General features: G+C 30.8%; 1 protein-coding gene across 1 annotated transcript; it reads right to left on the minus strand.

Moving 5' to 3' along the window:
* Positions 1–2,542: 2,542 nt before the first annotated feature.
* On the minus strand, positions 2,543–5,105 carry LOC105119527 (scarecrow-like protein 4). Its single transcript, XM_011017670.1, has 2 exons — positions 4,971–5,105; positions 2,543–4,841 (listed from the first exon to the last, which is right to left on the minus strand). The coding sequence occupies exon 2, from the start codon at positions 4,808–4,810 to the stop codon at positions 3,044–3,046; it is 1,767 nt and encodes a 588-aa protein (XP_011015972.1). The 5' UTR covers positions 4,811–4,841; positions 4,971–5,105; the 3' UTR covers positions 2,543–3,043.
* Positions 5,106–15,101: the final 9,996 nt, after the last annotated feature.

Here is a 15,101-nt window from a genome sequence, read left to right on the forward strand (position 1 = left end):
ATTCTCTTTAATTCAAACGTTGCATGGATACGGGTATTTAAAAGAGGACTTGACTTTACATCTGGATCCGATGCATTTGTTTTTCTTCTGTCTAGTTATCGTTATGGTTGACTATGATAGTTTGCCTAGAGTGACTTCTATTATTTCTTACCATCTACATTCAAAACCAACATTTGTTTTTAAGATTTAAAAGTCGGTCCGTACTTAATTAATTAAAATTATTAATTCTAATGGTGAAGATAATAATAGTTAGCATATAACGGGTTCTAAGTTAATCTAATGATGTTTGTTTATAGAATATGTAATTTCACAAGAAAAACTTACAGAAATGAATTACGAGAGAAATCAATCATGCCGTCCATATAAGTCGGTGGATTATGATGATTGGTCAGTCTAATGGATTATATTATTTTTTTTGTTATTTTTTCTTGTAAATTGGATTATTGCTATATAAATTAATTACGAAGCAAAATGATTGGGACAATCCTTAATCCTAATTAATATCTCAGGAATGTTTTTGTATTTATTCCAATAAAAAGGTTTGGTGGCGCGGCAAAAACACTATTTGTATAAAATTTTAAAAATTATTTTTAGTTTTTTAAAAAAATTATGCACTTAAATTGAAATAATTTTTTAAAAATATATATTATTTTAATATATAAAAAAAGCTAAACACTTTAAAACATAATCTTGATAGCATACCCAAATCAGAATCTAATAGGGCTTTGGGGTCGACGTCCGTAAAAATAGGAGAGAAAAAAAAGTGGGGTTTTAAAAAATAGGTTTATGGATCTGGTTGCTTTCCTTATTTAAATTATTAATCTGCTGGGGGAGGTACGGCGTGGTTGCAGGGGTGAGAGCTCCAAGAAGTCTAACAATGGTGACGTTATGCCTACTGGCATGTAAATACGGAGAAAATACAAGGCAGGTCAATTCACCAAGGTGGATTTTGTGTTTACTAAGTTGCAGAGTGCAAGACACAGCCTTGTCGTCCTGGATTTTATTGGTTGCCTACAGCTTGTACAGATTTAACTTCCTTCAGTGACCATACAGTACAGCTTCCTGGAAAATCTCCTTTTGATTCACAAAGAGTACAATCACAAGAGTTTCAAGGGCCCTCGTGAGAATTTTTGCTCCCAGTTTTGCAGATTTTAATTGCTTGGTACCAACAATTATGCAGAAGGTGTCTCTTTATATATATTTTTTCGAGAAGAAAATGTCAAATCTAGAATCCCAAATGAGTATGAGATTCACAAATGCTAAATTCATGACATCAAATATAAACTTGAGCTCTCGATGGTCCCCTGTTTCATATAATATGCAATTTTAAGTTTCTGGGGCACGAAGACTGCTGGTCCACTGGTTCATGCAGACACTACAGTGCAATTCAACTACATATTGCTTTGACGGGGTCTATTAAATTGCAGAACCAAAGGAAAGCAGCTCGTTGGTGATGTGAAGAAAGCGTGAAAACCGTCATCATTGTTTGCACGATAAACATTGCATGGCTCTAATTAATGCAAGGAGAGATCAACTTGTTTATGGATGACATGCGTTACAGTGCAGGGCTTATTTGGTGAGTAGTGAGCTAGCTTGTGAGAGTGGTTTTTTCATCTGTTTATTATGAAGCGAAAAAGAATGGCAGTGACTAGTAGCAACAAGATGAGTTGCGGTGAAACCATGTGAGAAGGAAATTGGAGCTCTGAAGAATGCATAACAAGCACCGCAGAGAGGAGTCCATTCTTAGTTAACAAACATTAAGAGGGAGGGACCCTCTGCATATGAAAGATTTTTAGCTACCCTTTAACTTTCTCTAAAGATGACTCTGAATGGTCACAATCACTCGAGCCAGGAACAACAACATCATGCAACCCGTTGTCTACCTTGTCGCGTCCTGGCCCATTGATTTTCAGAGAGGTGGAAAGAGGTTTGGTTCCTCCACCTTTGTTTTTTCTCAATTTGTGTCAAAAAGATGAGAGAGAGTCTGATTGCTGGATGAAAGGGACGGGCATTAAAGCCTCTTGTATACTGAGATTATGCAATTGGCGAGGAGGGAAATGTGGCTCCATATGCATACTCAAGTCCTTGTCCTTCATAGATTTTTAAGGAAATTGATAGCAGCTGAGCAGAGCAAACTGGGAGGCCTAGAAGATAGAAAGATCATCTGCTAGATCATTTACGCAGCAAATACAGCTTTATGTAGGTCTGAATCAATTACCACTTCCACTTGTAAGCGCTCACTGCATGTCTTCATCACATTGCCAATTTCATATAACCAAAGATTCTAATGGCTTGCAGGTCTGCATCCAACACCAGTTACAGAACCTGGGAGATTATCCATTAGCTACTTTCAGTTCTTTGTTCGACATTCTTGCCGCGTGCAAGTTACAAGGAGAAAAAAAAAACTGATCCCATTACAAAATTGCAGAACCAAAGGCTGAGGTGCACAACAAGACCTCATCGAGTTCTTACTATCATCACCGGAATCTATTTTCTTCATTGCAATCTACTATACTAAGTACAAGCACAGGAAATAGAACTATAACTCAAAACAAAGATTCAAATTTATTCACAAGGGTTACATACACCTAAGAGAAAGAAACATTTCCTTTCTGTTTTTTTTTTTTTTTTTTACAATTTGTGAAGACCCGAGAGTTTAAAACCTATAACAAAAACCCAGCAGAATACAAAAGGAAAGCCCGTATATCTAAATGACCAAACTGAAAGACTACAGCAAGTTACTGGCTTCAGTGGATCTGTCAATGCATGATCGCAATAGGAAAAAAAGAAAAAGAACAAGCTACAACTAATTAACCCTTCCAGCAGTTCATTATCTGATCAAGCAGCAGCCCAACAATACCATTCAATGGCGTATAATTCACACTAAAACAACTAATTAACCCTTCCAGCAGTTCATTATCTGATCAAGCAGCAGCCCAACAATACCATTCAATGGCGTGTAATTCACACTAAACCATTGTTCCACACCAGAGAAAAATTACCAGGTGGAAACTTGTACCAAATTCAAGTCCAGCCCCATCGATTATCGCCATGACGAAACTGTGAGTAGTGGCACCTCATTCCAGGCTAAAGTTAAGAACCCAGGTTGAGAATCATCAAGAGAATACAAAGTACTGTAATTGTAATTCCATAAAAGTATTTTAGCCTGACTCATTGCATAATGGCTAAGCGAAACCGATTCGAAACCTGAGCTTTCCATTAAAACCCTCCATTGCTCTTTATCCTCCATCCTCTCCCTTCTAATCCCATCTGGCCCTAGAACACCAGAAATTCTACGACCCAATAACAATCTCTCAACCTGAAGCCTCTCTTGTGAGTCTCTACTCATGTTAGGATCAAGAGACTCAAAAACAGCAGTGTAGTATCTCAAAGCGTTCTTAAACCGGGTCAAGTACCCGACCCGGTTCAAACTAACTTCATATTCACCAAGAGTAACAATTCTCGGGTTCAACGATTTAGCCATCTTTAAAGCGGTTTCCACGGCTCCTGGGGTCTCACCCAACAAATTATACAACTGAAGCATGAAATTGACAGCCAAAACCTCATCCGGCTCAACCCGAAAACAAGATTCATTTAACTCCTGAATTGGAGTCAGAATAGGCTCAAACTCAAAATTCAAATCAAGAAGCTTTGCAAAATCAAGTAGCCTATTACCAGTAGCTAAGAGAGAAGCAGCTGGGTTCTTACCAAGAACTGGAGCAGGTATACCTGAGATTCGGATTCTAACAGGTTTTCCAGCTGAACGTGTAGCTAAAGCTTGTAAAAGAGCAGCCCATTGAACTCCATGAACAATACCAAAATCAACTATGTGAATCTTGCTTGCTTTCTCGGTCGCTTCAAGAATTGCTTGATTTGCTGTCAAATGAGCAAACTTTGAATAAGGACAAGCATCATTCAAAGCTTTGTAAGACAAAGTGAACTCTTCACTTGTTGTCTGATGAAAGTTTTTCAAGTCATCAAGCTCTCCTACAGCAACTCTTCTGCATAATCCTTGAACGAAGTAGAAACCAACGCGCTCACCTGGATCACCGTTCTCACTCACCGATTCCTTCAACTTAATCAATGATTTCACAGCTTGATCAACTTTGGACTCGACAAGTTGAGCACACTCAACAAGTGCTTTCAAAACCGGCGACGAAGATAACTCTACTACTTCTTTAGACCCAACGACGACTTCGTTTTTTGCTGTTGGCGGAGGCTGTTGTGGAGGCGATGTTTTGGGCTTGATTTCTTGAGGAGATGGGTCAGCCCAGAGCGAGTTAGAGATAACCCGGTTAAGATCGGACGGTGGAGAGCAGCCGACAGTGAGTCGACTGGGGCTAGTGTTAAATGGATCAGACGGGTAAATGCCGAAATCAGCATTGTTTTGCCACGCGTCACAACCAGAAGGAAGATTAGAACTATCCGTCGAATCTCCACCGTTCATCAAACTATCCATCCACTCATCAGAGTCAAACTCACCGCCAGCTCCAGTAAAATCAGGAAAGCGAAACCCGCTCGAGTGCTGGTGCTCCATATTCGAGAAACTAAACCCGGGTGGATCACCTGTATCTGGTCCACTCTGAAACGGGTCAGAGAAGGCAGCCGGGCCCGAGAGCCCATAACCCAAGTTTGGGTTAGCAGACATTGTAGTACTTGGCCAAGGATTTAAAGAAAAAGGGTTTAGGCCAAGAAATTGTTGCTGGGGGTGGTGGCTTTGTTGTTGCTGTTGTTCTTGTTGTTGTTTTTGCTTAATAACTTGTTGGGCTATTGCCATTAGATTTCCACTATCTGCACACATATATGCCATTCTCCGGCTAACCTTCTCGCCGGGAAATTAACTACAAGTTGCATGGAAAGAAAACAACGTTAGTAAAGAAAGAGTGACAGATTCTTGAAATGGTGGATTTATAGCGTAGGAGGAAAGAGAAAACAGTTAAAGAAAAGGATAAAGAGAGAGCGGCACGTACTTGAGACTGGAGGTCAGTGGAGGAAGAGGATCACGAGCTGGGATAGGTGATGGCAGAGATGGAGAGAGAGGGGGGAGGGGAGGGATGACAGTGAGAAAGAGAGTGGGCAATTTTAAGTGTGAGCTCAATGTGGACAAGGGATGATTAAAGTCCCATACAGACGAAGAGTGGGGCCCCTTATTCGATTGAAGAAAAGATTAGTTTATGGTTTTAAAAGGATTTTGCTTTTTAAGGCCACTGCTAATGTCAGACCTCTAGTTAGTAACGTGGATTTTGATAATACAGTTCACAGTATTTAAAAATAATAATAATTTGTAGTATATTTTTAGTGCTGTAGTTGCTTTTATTTTTTAAAATATTAACATGATGTTTTCTATAGTTTTAATGAGATGATGTCATAAATACGTTTTTTTTTAAAAATATTTTTTTAATATATTTTAAATTAAAAAATATTATACATCATATTATTAAATATACATTTTTAGTATAAGAATGTTTTTAAATAAAATCCATTCTACCTTAATATCATTTAAAGTTTAGCTAGACTTAATTTTGGTGTTAAAATTAAAGGGTAACCTAGAATATTGTTATTGAAAAATATTTTTATTTTAAAATATTTTATTTTATTTTTGTTAGAAATGAATGAAAAATACAAAATTATAATTATCTCGAAATAATAATATCTTAATTTAATTTATAGGAGATATTATTTGATATTTCATACTCCAACTTCATGATTCCTATGTTTGTATAGGAGGGTGATCTAGGACACATAGATAGTTATAATAGGGCATCTCAACTTTCTGTGATCACTATGAGCAATTTCATCATAAATATTTAATAATTCATTTAATTCCTATCAATCGAATCCAATTTTAGAAAGACAAAAAAATTAAAATATTTTTTAAACAAACTCAAATTGTTTTCTTTCATATGGAATGAACAAGTTCAGATTTACATGCAAGCATATATACACTGAAATAGACATTAAAGATTTTATTGTATTGATTAATTATATATATTCAAATAAATATTAATGCTTTTATTTTATTTATTAAGAATGTGAATCATAAATGGATGAATATAAATTTTGAAATCTTGTTTCTAAATGGTCAGACAACGACTGAATTTTACAGTAGTACGTTTAGCATTGATTTAACAAGCAAGGATTTAAGATTTTTTTTTTAAAAAAAAAAAAAGCATACCTTTATACTAAGCTACAAGCTATTCTGTGTGTGCTTGCATGTGTGTTTAAAAGATAAGATTTCCTCATTCAATAAAGGTTGTCAATTTTATTTGTTTTACTGGAATGATCGATATCTCATTTTAGTTTTAAAAAATAAAATAAGCTAGAATAAAATTCATTTCACTCGGAATCTCAACCCATTCTGAAAATTCCACCTAAATTTCTCCTGGAAAGTTTTGGTTTTATTTTGGTCAAATAACATTTTTTTGTTTTTTTTTAATCCATGTTTCTTCTCTAATTTTATTTTTAAAAACTTGATTTATCATTTTTCATGTTTTTTTTTTTTACAGTTATCTCAGTCTTATAATTAATATCATATGTTTAACCAGTTGATTTAATTTTAATTTTTTAATTTTATCTATTTTTTAATTGATTTTTTCCACTTTCATCATTTAATATTTTATTGATTATGAGTTAAGCTTTGTCATTTTTCTCTACAAAATTATCCTAATCACATGACCCAAGTCAAAGGTTTTACATGTTAACCTGAGTATACTTAATTTGTTTTATTATGTCCTTTTTTTTAGATTGATTCTTTCTCAATCTCATCATTCATCAATGAGTTTATTGAAAATTAAGCTTCATAATTTATTTTAATTTGTTTTATTTGGAGCTATCGTGATTTAATAACCCAGATTAATTTCAAAAGTTAAATCGAGTTAAACCAATATATTGTCGTCTTAAATTTTTTTAGTCAAACTACATTTTTATTAGTCATCCCAATTGTCTTTAGACTCTTCAAGTCGATCGGGTTATATCAGTTGAACTCTTACTTTTTTACTTATGTTTGAAACTTGATTTGCATAATTTATAGTTGATTTGTCTTTAGATTTTAATTGAAATTATGTTTGATGAATTAATATTTTTAATTATATGTGTGTGTTAATATTATATCGATAGTACATCCTCGAAAAGGCATATTGAAGCACTCTGAAACCAAAATTTACTGTTTCAATTGAAAAAACATAACACCAACCAAAATAGAATTGTAAATCTTGAAATAAACTTATGCGAACTTCTTGATCATGTTGTAAAATAACCCATAATAAAGATGATATAACTCTCAAAAACTCAATAAATTAGGTTTGATAAGAGTGTGACATAATGAAATTGTGTCCCAAGACACTAACATTATTGAAATAAAAAATCCTTACCTAAGTAATATCAATTTGCCAATGAAAAGTATAAGGAAAATGCCACAATATCAATTATACTTTGATAAATCAAAATTGTTTTTTATCGTAGTAAAGAAAACATGTTGCATCACGCAAAACACAAGCTAATTTCATATATCCATCGTTCCTAAAAGTTTCAGCTTATAAAATCTTATGTAATAGTTCAACTAGTAACCATAATGCATCCAAAACTTGTGGGCTAATATTTATCCAGTCACAAAAAACTCAATGCATGTTAACTAAGTCCAAATATAAAAAAAATAACAAATACAACATATAAACTAAAGTTGGTACATCTTATTAAACAAAATAACCTGAACAAAATTTAAACAGTATCATAAACAAAATTCTCGTTGTACAAATACTAGGATTTTTGCTGTTACCTTTAGATATCCAAATTAAGCTAGGAAATTGAATGGTGAAGTTGTCTCTCCCTTAGTTTCCTTGTTTATATAGGAAAATTAATTGTAGCTTTAAAAAATCCATTTAAAATATAAAAACCCTTGTTGCATTCATTTAACCTTTATTGTATGGTTACGAAACTCCCAAAATAAGCTGTTAGATCTTTACAGATAAATGATCATTACCAAATAAAGATTTCATAAGTAAAAAAAAAGTAAATAATAAAATTTGTACATCTTATTCTGAGCTGTATTGTAATGCCTTCTCGAATTCTCACTGACTTGAGATTTTACCCCAATATAGAACAATATTATGGGAAACTATGGGTAAAGTTTTAGTTCAACCCAACAATCGGATTTAACTTTTTTTTAAACTTGTCTTCATATAGTTTAATCTTTTTTCCATTTTCTCTCTACGTAATCTCTTAATCTCACACTCTCCATAATCACCTACAAAGCTTCAAGCTTTACTTTTGAAATTGATGATATCCTAAAAAATCCAAGTAATTTGGGGGCTTATGTCTTGAATAATCAATTAACCACTTGATTTTAACAATATAATTCATTTTTTCTAGCTAATGTGGTTAAAGACGGGTGCATGATACCTATAAAAGTTTTTTTAATGAATTTAGGGACTCTCAAATAATTAAGTTAAAGATTTTTTAAAGAAAATGAATAATAATACAGAAAGATACTCTAAAAATAAATATGCAATAAAAAGTAAAGATTTTGAATCTTTTATTTAAAGGATTCATGATTTACTTATAGCTCATGAATCTTTTTATAAAGAGAATGAACTAATGTATAATATTATCTTAATAGTATTAAAAAGAAAAAAAATAGCCCTAACATATGTATTAATGAGAAATATCCCTGACATGTATATTAATGTGAATGAAAATATGGTGGTCTCTTAAAGAACTTTTAAACACCATCTCTTACACGAAATTAATGTTGATAAAAATATAATAAACCTTTAGAAGATTTTTATACACCTAATGGGTGAAGGGAAAGTATAATTTAAAATATAGTTGTGCCCAAATTAGATGGGTCTTTCACTTGTTTAAGCCTAGTAGGGGTGGGTTATTTTGTTGGTTGAGCCTAAGGAAGGTTGGGTTTTTACTTTTGGTTGAGCATAAGGGAGGTTGAGTTTTTTAAAAGGTTTTTTTGCCCTTTAAATTTAGGTTTATCAAAAAACATCTCATTTCAACAAATCACTTTTAAAAGATACCTACTAAGATAGTTATTAAACTCAGACCGACCTGGCAGGTCTACCCAAGAGTGGACCCCATGGTTGAACAGGTCCAGGCAAGGTTAAAAACTAGCTAGTGCAAAAAACTAGTCAAACTCGATCAACCCATGACCCGGAAAATCCAAGCGAGACCTGACATATATATATATATCGAGAAGAGCAACCCATCATGAATCTCTTTTTGTTTGTTATCTTTTGCAGAATAAATAATAATCAATAGAGAATTCACCAAAGAAATTAATGCTCCTTTTACAGGTGCTCTATCTCTTTTGTTTTCTATGTTTTTGTCTTTGAATCTTCTAAATCTCCTCAGTGAACTTCTAGGGTAAAAAAAAAGAGAAAATTATAGCCTTATGAAGCTTTATAAAACAAATAGAATAAGGATTTAATCTTGTATCGCCTTGTGAATCCTAGTTTCTATAAAAATTAGATGGCATTGTCTGTGGCTTAAAACTGAGTCATTGTGCCCCTATTCTCCACATGCACAATGAATTATACCCTCTCAAATCTATTGGTTTAAATCTAGATTTTACAAGAAAATAGTAGAAACTCATTATAATTTGATTTGTTGCTTTGGTTGCCTTTCCGTCTTTTTTTTCAAGGTTAAATAACTCAAAAAATGTTTATTGATGTTTTTTGAAATTTCTTACTGCATACATGCTGTAAATTTTGAATGATTCCCTCTCTTTTCCATGCTTTTTAAGCTCATTTGACAACCATCCTTTAGTCACTTATAAAGAAAAACATCTTATATGATTTGTAAACATAAACTTCGTTATTGTCAGTTTAATTCCTCATTAACATAACTGGGTTTTAATGAGATCACGAGCTGTTTAACTTTTACAGTTACTTTAACAGTCGTGTATCAATCGGTAAAAAAAAATATTTTCTTTTTACTTATAGTTCAAGGTTTGATGGGTTAGCCTACTAAGTTCATGACTTGATCATTTTACCGGGTCAATTATCGAGTTGGTTTTTATAAAAATGCCTACTAAGTTTACAAGTTGAGTTCCCATCTTATAAAAAGTTTTATCTTCCTTTTCAGTCGAAGGATTATAAATACTCGGAACCTAATCAAGTTGGATATGAATAACAATTTTAGATTAAGATTCAAGTATAAATAATGTCAAATATAGATACTTAAAAATTGATCAAGTCGAGTAGGATCAATAATTTTAGATTAAATTTTGAGTAGAAATAATATTAAACATGAATACTCAAAATCTAATTATACCATGTATGAATAACAATTTTAGATTCAAATTTGAGTATAAATAATGTTAAACTCCATAGGTATATATTGTCATCCCATATAAAATCCATGTATATAAATGAAAAAAATTACTCAATGCTATAAACTAAAATTGCAATAAGTTTTGAGTCAAAGGTAACTTTGTACAAAGACTCCATGATTTATATTGATTTGACTTGTATTGTATTATTTTTTATTTTTAAGAATAAAAATTTAAAATTTTATTAAAAAATAAAATATATATTTTCATGATATAATTAGGTCAAATTCCAAATCAACGAATGTTTGTATTTGCTACTACATTTGCTTTTAGTGGTGGGTCATCATTAAAACAAAAACACAGCAGTAAAAATATAAATTTACTATTTTTTCTCTTGTGTTTGTTTTTGATGAGGTGGACAGAAACTTATAACTAAACAAACTAGGTATTAAAGTAATCTATTAGAAGCGTAGTTAAAAAACAAAATTAATCTTAATAAATTAAACTAATCTGACAAAAATTTATCTCAAAACTAATTTATGTACTTCCGCAACCACAGTTTTTTATGGCATTTTCGCAGCTTCTTTCTGTCTACTGGGACTTGAGAATCGCGGTTGTTGTGCTCGTAGGACACTTCCCTCTCGACATGACAACACCAGGTCATCAACGTCCACGTGTACTACTTTTTTTTCTTAAAAATATTTTCTCTCTCCTTTTCTCTCCCGCTCTATTCGGGTACCTTGACTTGGGGCCCACAGCCCACTTGACACGTCGATCGTTATACGGCGGGTCGGTGTAGCCGTCTTAATGACGTCATCTGTTGTGATCTTCTTGGGGAATGTAAAGTATATCTTTGCCGTCCATTTTGGACATCTAGCGTCCTCATTTACCAAAATGGAACCGCGCCACTTACTGTAGCTGAAAACGACGGTACGAGTACAGTAACTTGGCAGGATAATTTAGATAAAGCACCACCTGCATTATTATGCTAACACGTATGCACTTTCTTTGTTCGTTTAAGCTATGATTAATAGTAATTTTTTTAGTTAATAAAAAATAATATCTTATGCCTAGAACATTATAGATATCAAATAGTTATTTAATTAATATTACCCATCTTCAATTTATTAACTTTTAATTTTAAAAATGCCTTCTTTTTTACCAATTTTCTCCATCTTACCATTTTCTCAATAGAAAACAAAATAAGCTACAAAATAACAAAGAGATTAGTTATGGAAAACATACTTTAAACATATAGTTTCTGAAGTTAATTATATTAATTAGTTTTTATTCAATTACAAGGATTAAGTTATAATTAGCCCTGTCTCTTTCTCTCTCCTCTTGATTTACAGAGTGAAAGAAGAAGAATTTTTTTTTTGAATATAACGTTATTCTCAAAAAAAAATTCTTATTATATGACGCTGTTCGAGACTCAATATAGGCATAAAATATTAAAAACAAGTCAAAATCTTAATTCAAAGTTAATATAATTTGACATAGCAAAGTAAAAATATAATTGTAATTTTTATCCAAAAAGAGGCTTAGTATTTATAGGGTGTAAACTGAAAACTTCGACAATCAAGTTATGGCATGGAATCCAACCACTCTTTGTTTTAATGGTTCCAAAGTTTCAACCCTAGTTATTAAAACCATGCATGTTTCAGGGAGTTAACTAACAATCTAATTAATTTGAAGCTTAACCCGCGGCTTCAGTCTTATAATAAATAAAAAAGTTATTAATTCAATTAAAAATAACCAGATTAAAAATATATTAAAAAAATTATTGACTTTTAAGTTATAAAAGTTTAATAAAAATTATAAATACATATCAACTTTTAAAAAATTATGTTTTACAGCTTAAATTTTGTTGTATATATATTAGTTTTGGTGTGTTTGGCATTACATTTTAAAAATATTTTAAAAAAATTAATTTTTTTTATAAAGCCTCACTCCTAAAAGATTTAATGCTAAAGGTTGAGATGAAGAAAAAAAATAAATTTATAAAATTAATATATAATCCAATAAAAAATAATTATATAATATAATTTTTTAAACAATGTATTGAAGGATAATAATAAAATAAAAGGCGATTAAAGAGTGAAATTAAAAAAAGAAAAAGAAATTATACACACACACACCCATTTATCAACAGAAGCCTTCTTCGACTCAATCGTGTTGGAGGTTGACTAATGAGCTCAGTTGGATTATTCAAAGCATTCAAGAACTCAGTACACGGTGTAGAAAAATCTACTTCTAAGATCCCAGACAAGATTTCACGTCATGCTCCATCGTTGTTAGTTGTTTGATCGGACAAGAAATTGTTCTCTCGCACCCTTTTTGTATACAAAGGCCCACTGCCAACTTATCTGCAATTTGATTTTCTAATTTTCATACATCCTTTCGTATATCTACAATTACAGTTTTTCCATCTTAGCTGAAAGGAGCTGTAGGTTTTCAAATCAAGATGATGGATTGAAATTATATTTATTTATATTTTATTTTTGATTTGATATCAAAATCATCTATTAACATTTTTAAAAATCATTTTAGTGCTTTTCAGATAAAAAATAATTTTAACTACATTATGGAGCGGAACCTAAGTATTCAATACAATTATTCAGTCTACATTAAAATTAAGGTGGGTAAAACATCTCTCATTCAATTCTTTTTTACCCACAATTTATTTTAATTATGTTAATATATCATGTTAAAAAATTTTTATTGAAGAATATTTTTCTAATAAGGTTTTAGCGTGGGCTTCACTTTTAATTTAACATTAAATATACTAATTAATTATATTTTAAAATAAATTTCCAACACAAAATCATTAAGATATAGTGTTAATAACCATCTCCATCTTAAAATGGTATCAACACTAACTTGAAGAGATTTTTAATTCCAACTCTCTTATGCAACCAAGAAATAAAAATAATTAATCTCTAACATAAAGTTTTAAATACATAATGGTTTTGATGTTTTTGCCTTGTAGTTATGTTTATTTCTTTGATTTCAGCTTGGTCATAATTATCTTTGTATTTGCTATAATTATTAAATCTAATATGATCTATCATGTTAATCTAATAATTTATCAACTCAAAATTTAATCTATGTTTTATTTAAAACTGTATTATAATTCTAATTCTAATTTTTATCTAACTATGTTGTTTTAGTTTTTTATCAAGAAAAACAACATTATTTTTACTTGAAGAAAAAAAAACTTGTACGATATTGTATTAAAGTTAACGTTGGGGGAGCATGCTATGGTAAGTATGGTACTTACAATTCTTGATCACTTTCACCCCCTCCATCCAAGTTCATTAGCGATGGAGAAATGAATTGTCAAATTAGGTACACGTGGATAGTCCAGATTTATTAAAAACGTTACAGAGAAGAAAAAACAATTTCATGGAATAAAAGGTAAGAAATCTTTTTTAAATTAGAAAAACAAGAGGAAGAGAATTAGGTACGTAATCGAATATGAAGAAACTTTCCATTTGATTTTAAGTTTTCAGGGTGATTACATGTATCCAATCTGATTATCTAGATCTCCATTAACTGTGGATTTGAATGACCGGTGAAATGCATTTAAGAATTATAATTTTGGAAAGTAACTCATAAATTTTAAATTTATTTTTTAATAATTATGAGTTGAAGTTCATGATTAGTGAAGAATTGTATAGTTATTAATTTTAAAACTTATAAAATTAATTAAAATATATATAAATTAATTTGAATATTTATATTAATAATAAAAATAAAGAATTCATGTATGAGAAATTTGGTGCCAAACCGAAACTAAATAGGCCAATATAACTAAAAATCTAAACCATAAGGAACAATTATATATTAAAATAATATTTTTTTTTTAAAAAATTATTTTAATATTAGTGCATCAAAATAATCTAAAAATATTAATTTGAAGTAACAAAATAAAATAAAATTTAAATTTTTTTTTGAAGTAAAAAAATAAAATAAAATTTAAATTTTTTTATTTTTTTTGAAATGCAAAAATAAATAGGCTTAAATTAAAAAAAAATACCAAGGGAGCTTAGTGATTTTTCTAAGTCGAAATATGTGGATTTGTTTTTTTTGTGTGTGTAATTTTTATTGTTTTATTTTATCCTTCTAGGTTTAGTTAATTCAAAGTTAGGATTAATGGTTTTTCCGGTTAACTTTGAAATGGTTTCTCATGATGTTTTTAAGAAATTTCAACATTAACTTGATGCTTTAATTTTTTAAAAATTAAGGTGTAATTTTCTTGATTAAACATAATTAAAACCAAGATCACCATATTTAACACTTGAACAAATTTTCAAGCTATTTCTTTTTAATATAGTTGATGTGTGTTTTTAGCATCTTTAGTCCCTAGAGTTTTGTTTTTTCATTTTTTAATCCCTTTTTTATAAGGATTTTAGATCCTGATTGACAGCCTTTTTGGTAAAAAAACAATTTTAGTCCCTTTTCGTGAAAGAGAGAGTTATTAAAAAATGATGAAAGAAAAAAAAATTGGTTGATTTCATTTTTTTTAAAATCATTTTCAGTTTTTTTAGGCAGGAGATTAGTTTTTTTTGGCTAATAGGGGTGCTTTTAGGTGAAATGAATTGAAAACTAGGCTTTCAGGTAAAAAACATTACCATCTTGATTTTCTAACTATTTCTATGGTGACTGGATTCTAACCTTATAAATGAAATATCGTTTGCTTAATCTAAATTTTTTTTAAATGTTTAGACTGGCAGGCCTGCATGCATACCCTCTCTCTCATAATGCCTAGGTATGTTAAGGTTGTGTAGGCTCACATATATTGCCTATTTTTTTTTAAAAATTT

Source organism: Populus euphratica, unplaced genomic scaffold, assembly GCF_000495115.2.
Source record: "Populus euphratica unplaced genomic scaffold, PopEup_1.0 scaffold3043.1, whole genome shotgun sequence".
Classification (NCBI taxonomy): Eukaryota; Viridiplantae; Streptophyta; class Magnoliopsida; order Malpighiales; family Salicaceae; genus Populus; species Populus euphratica.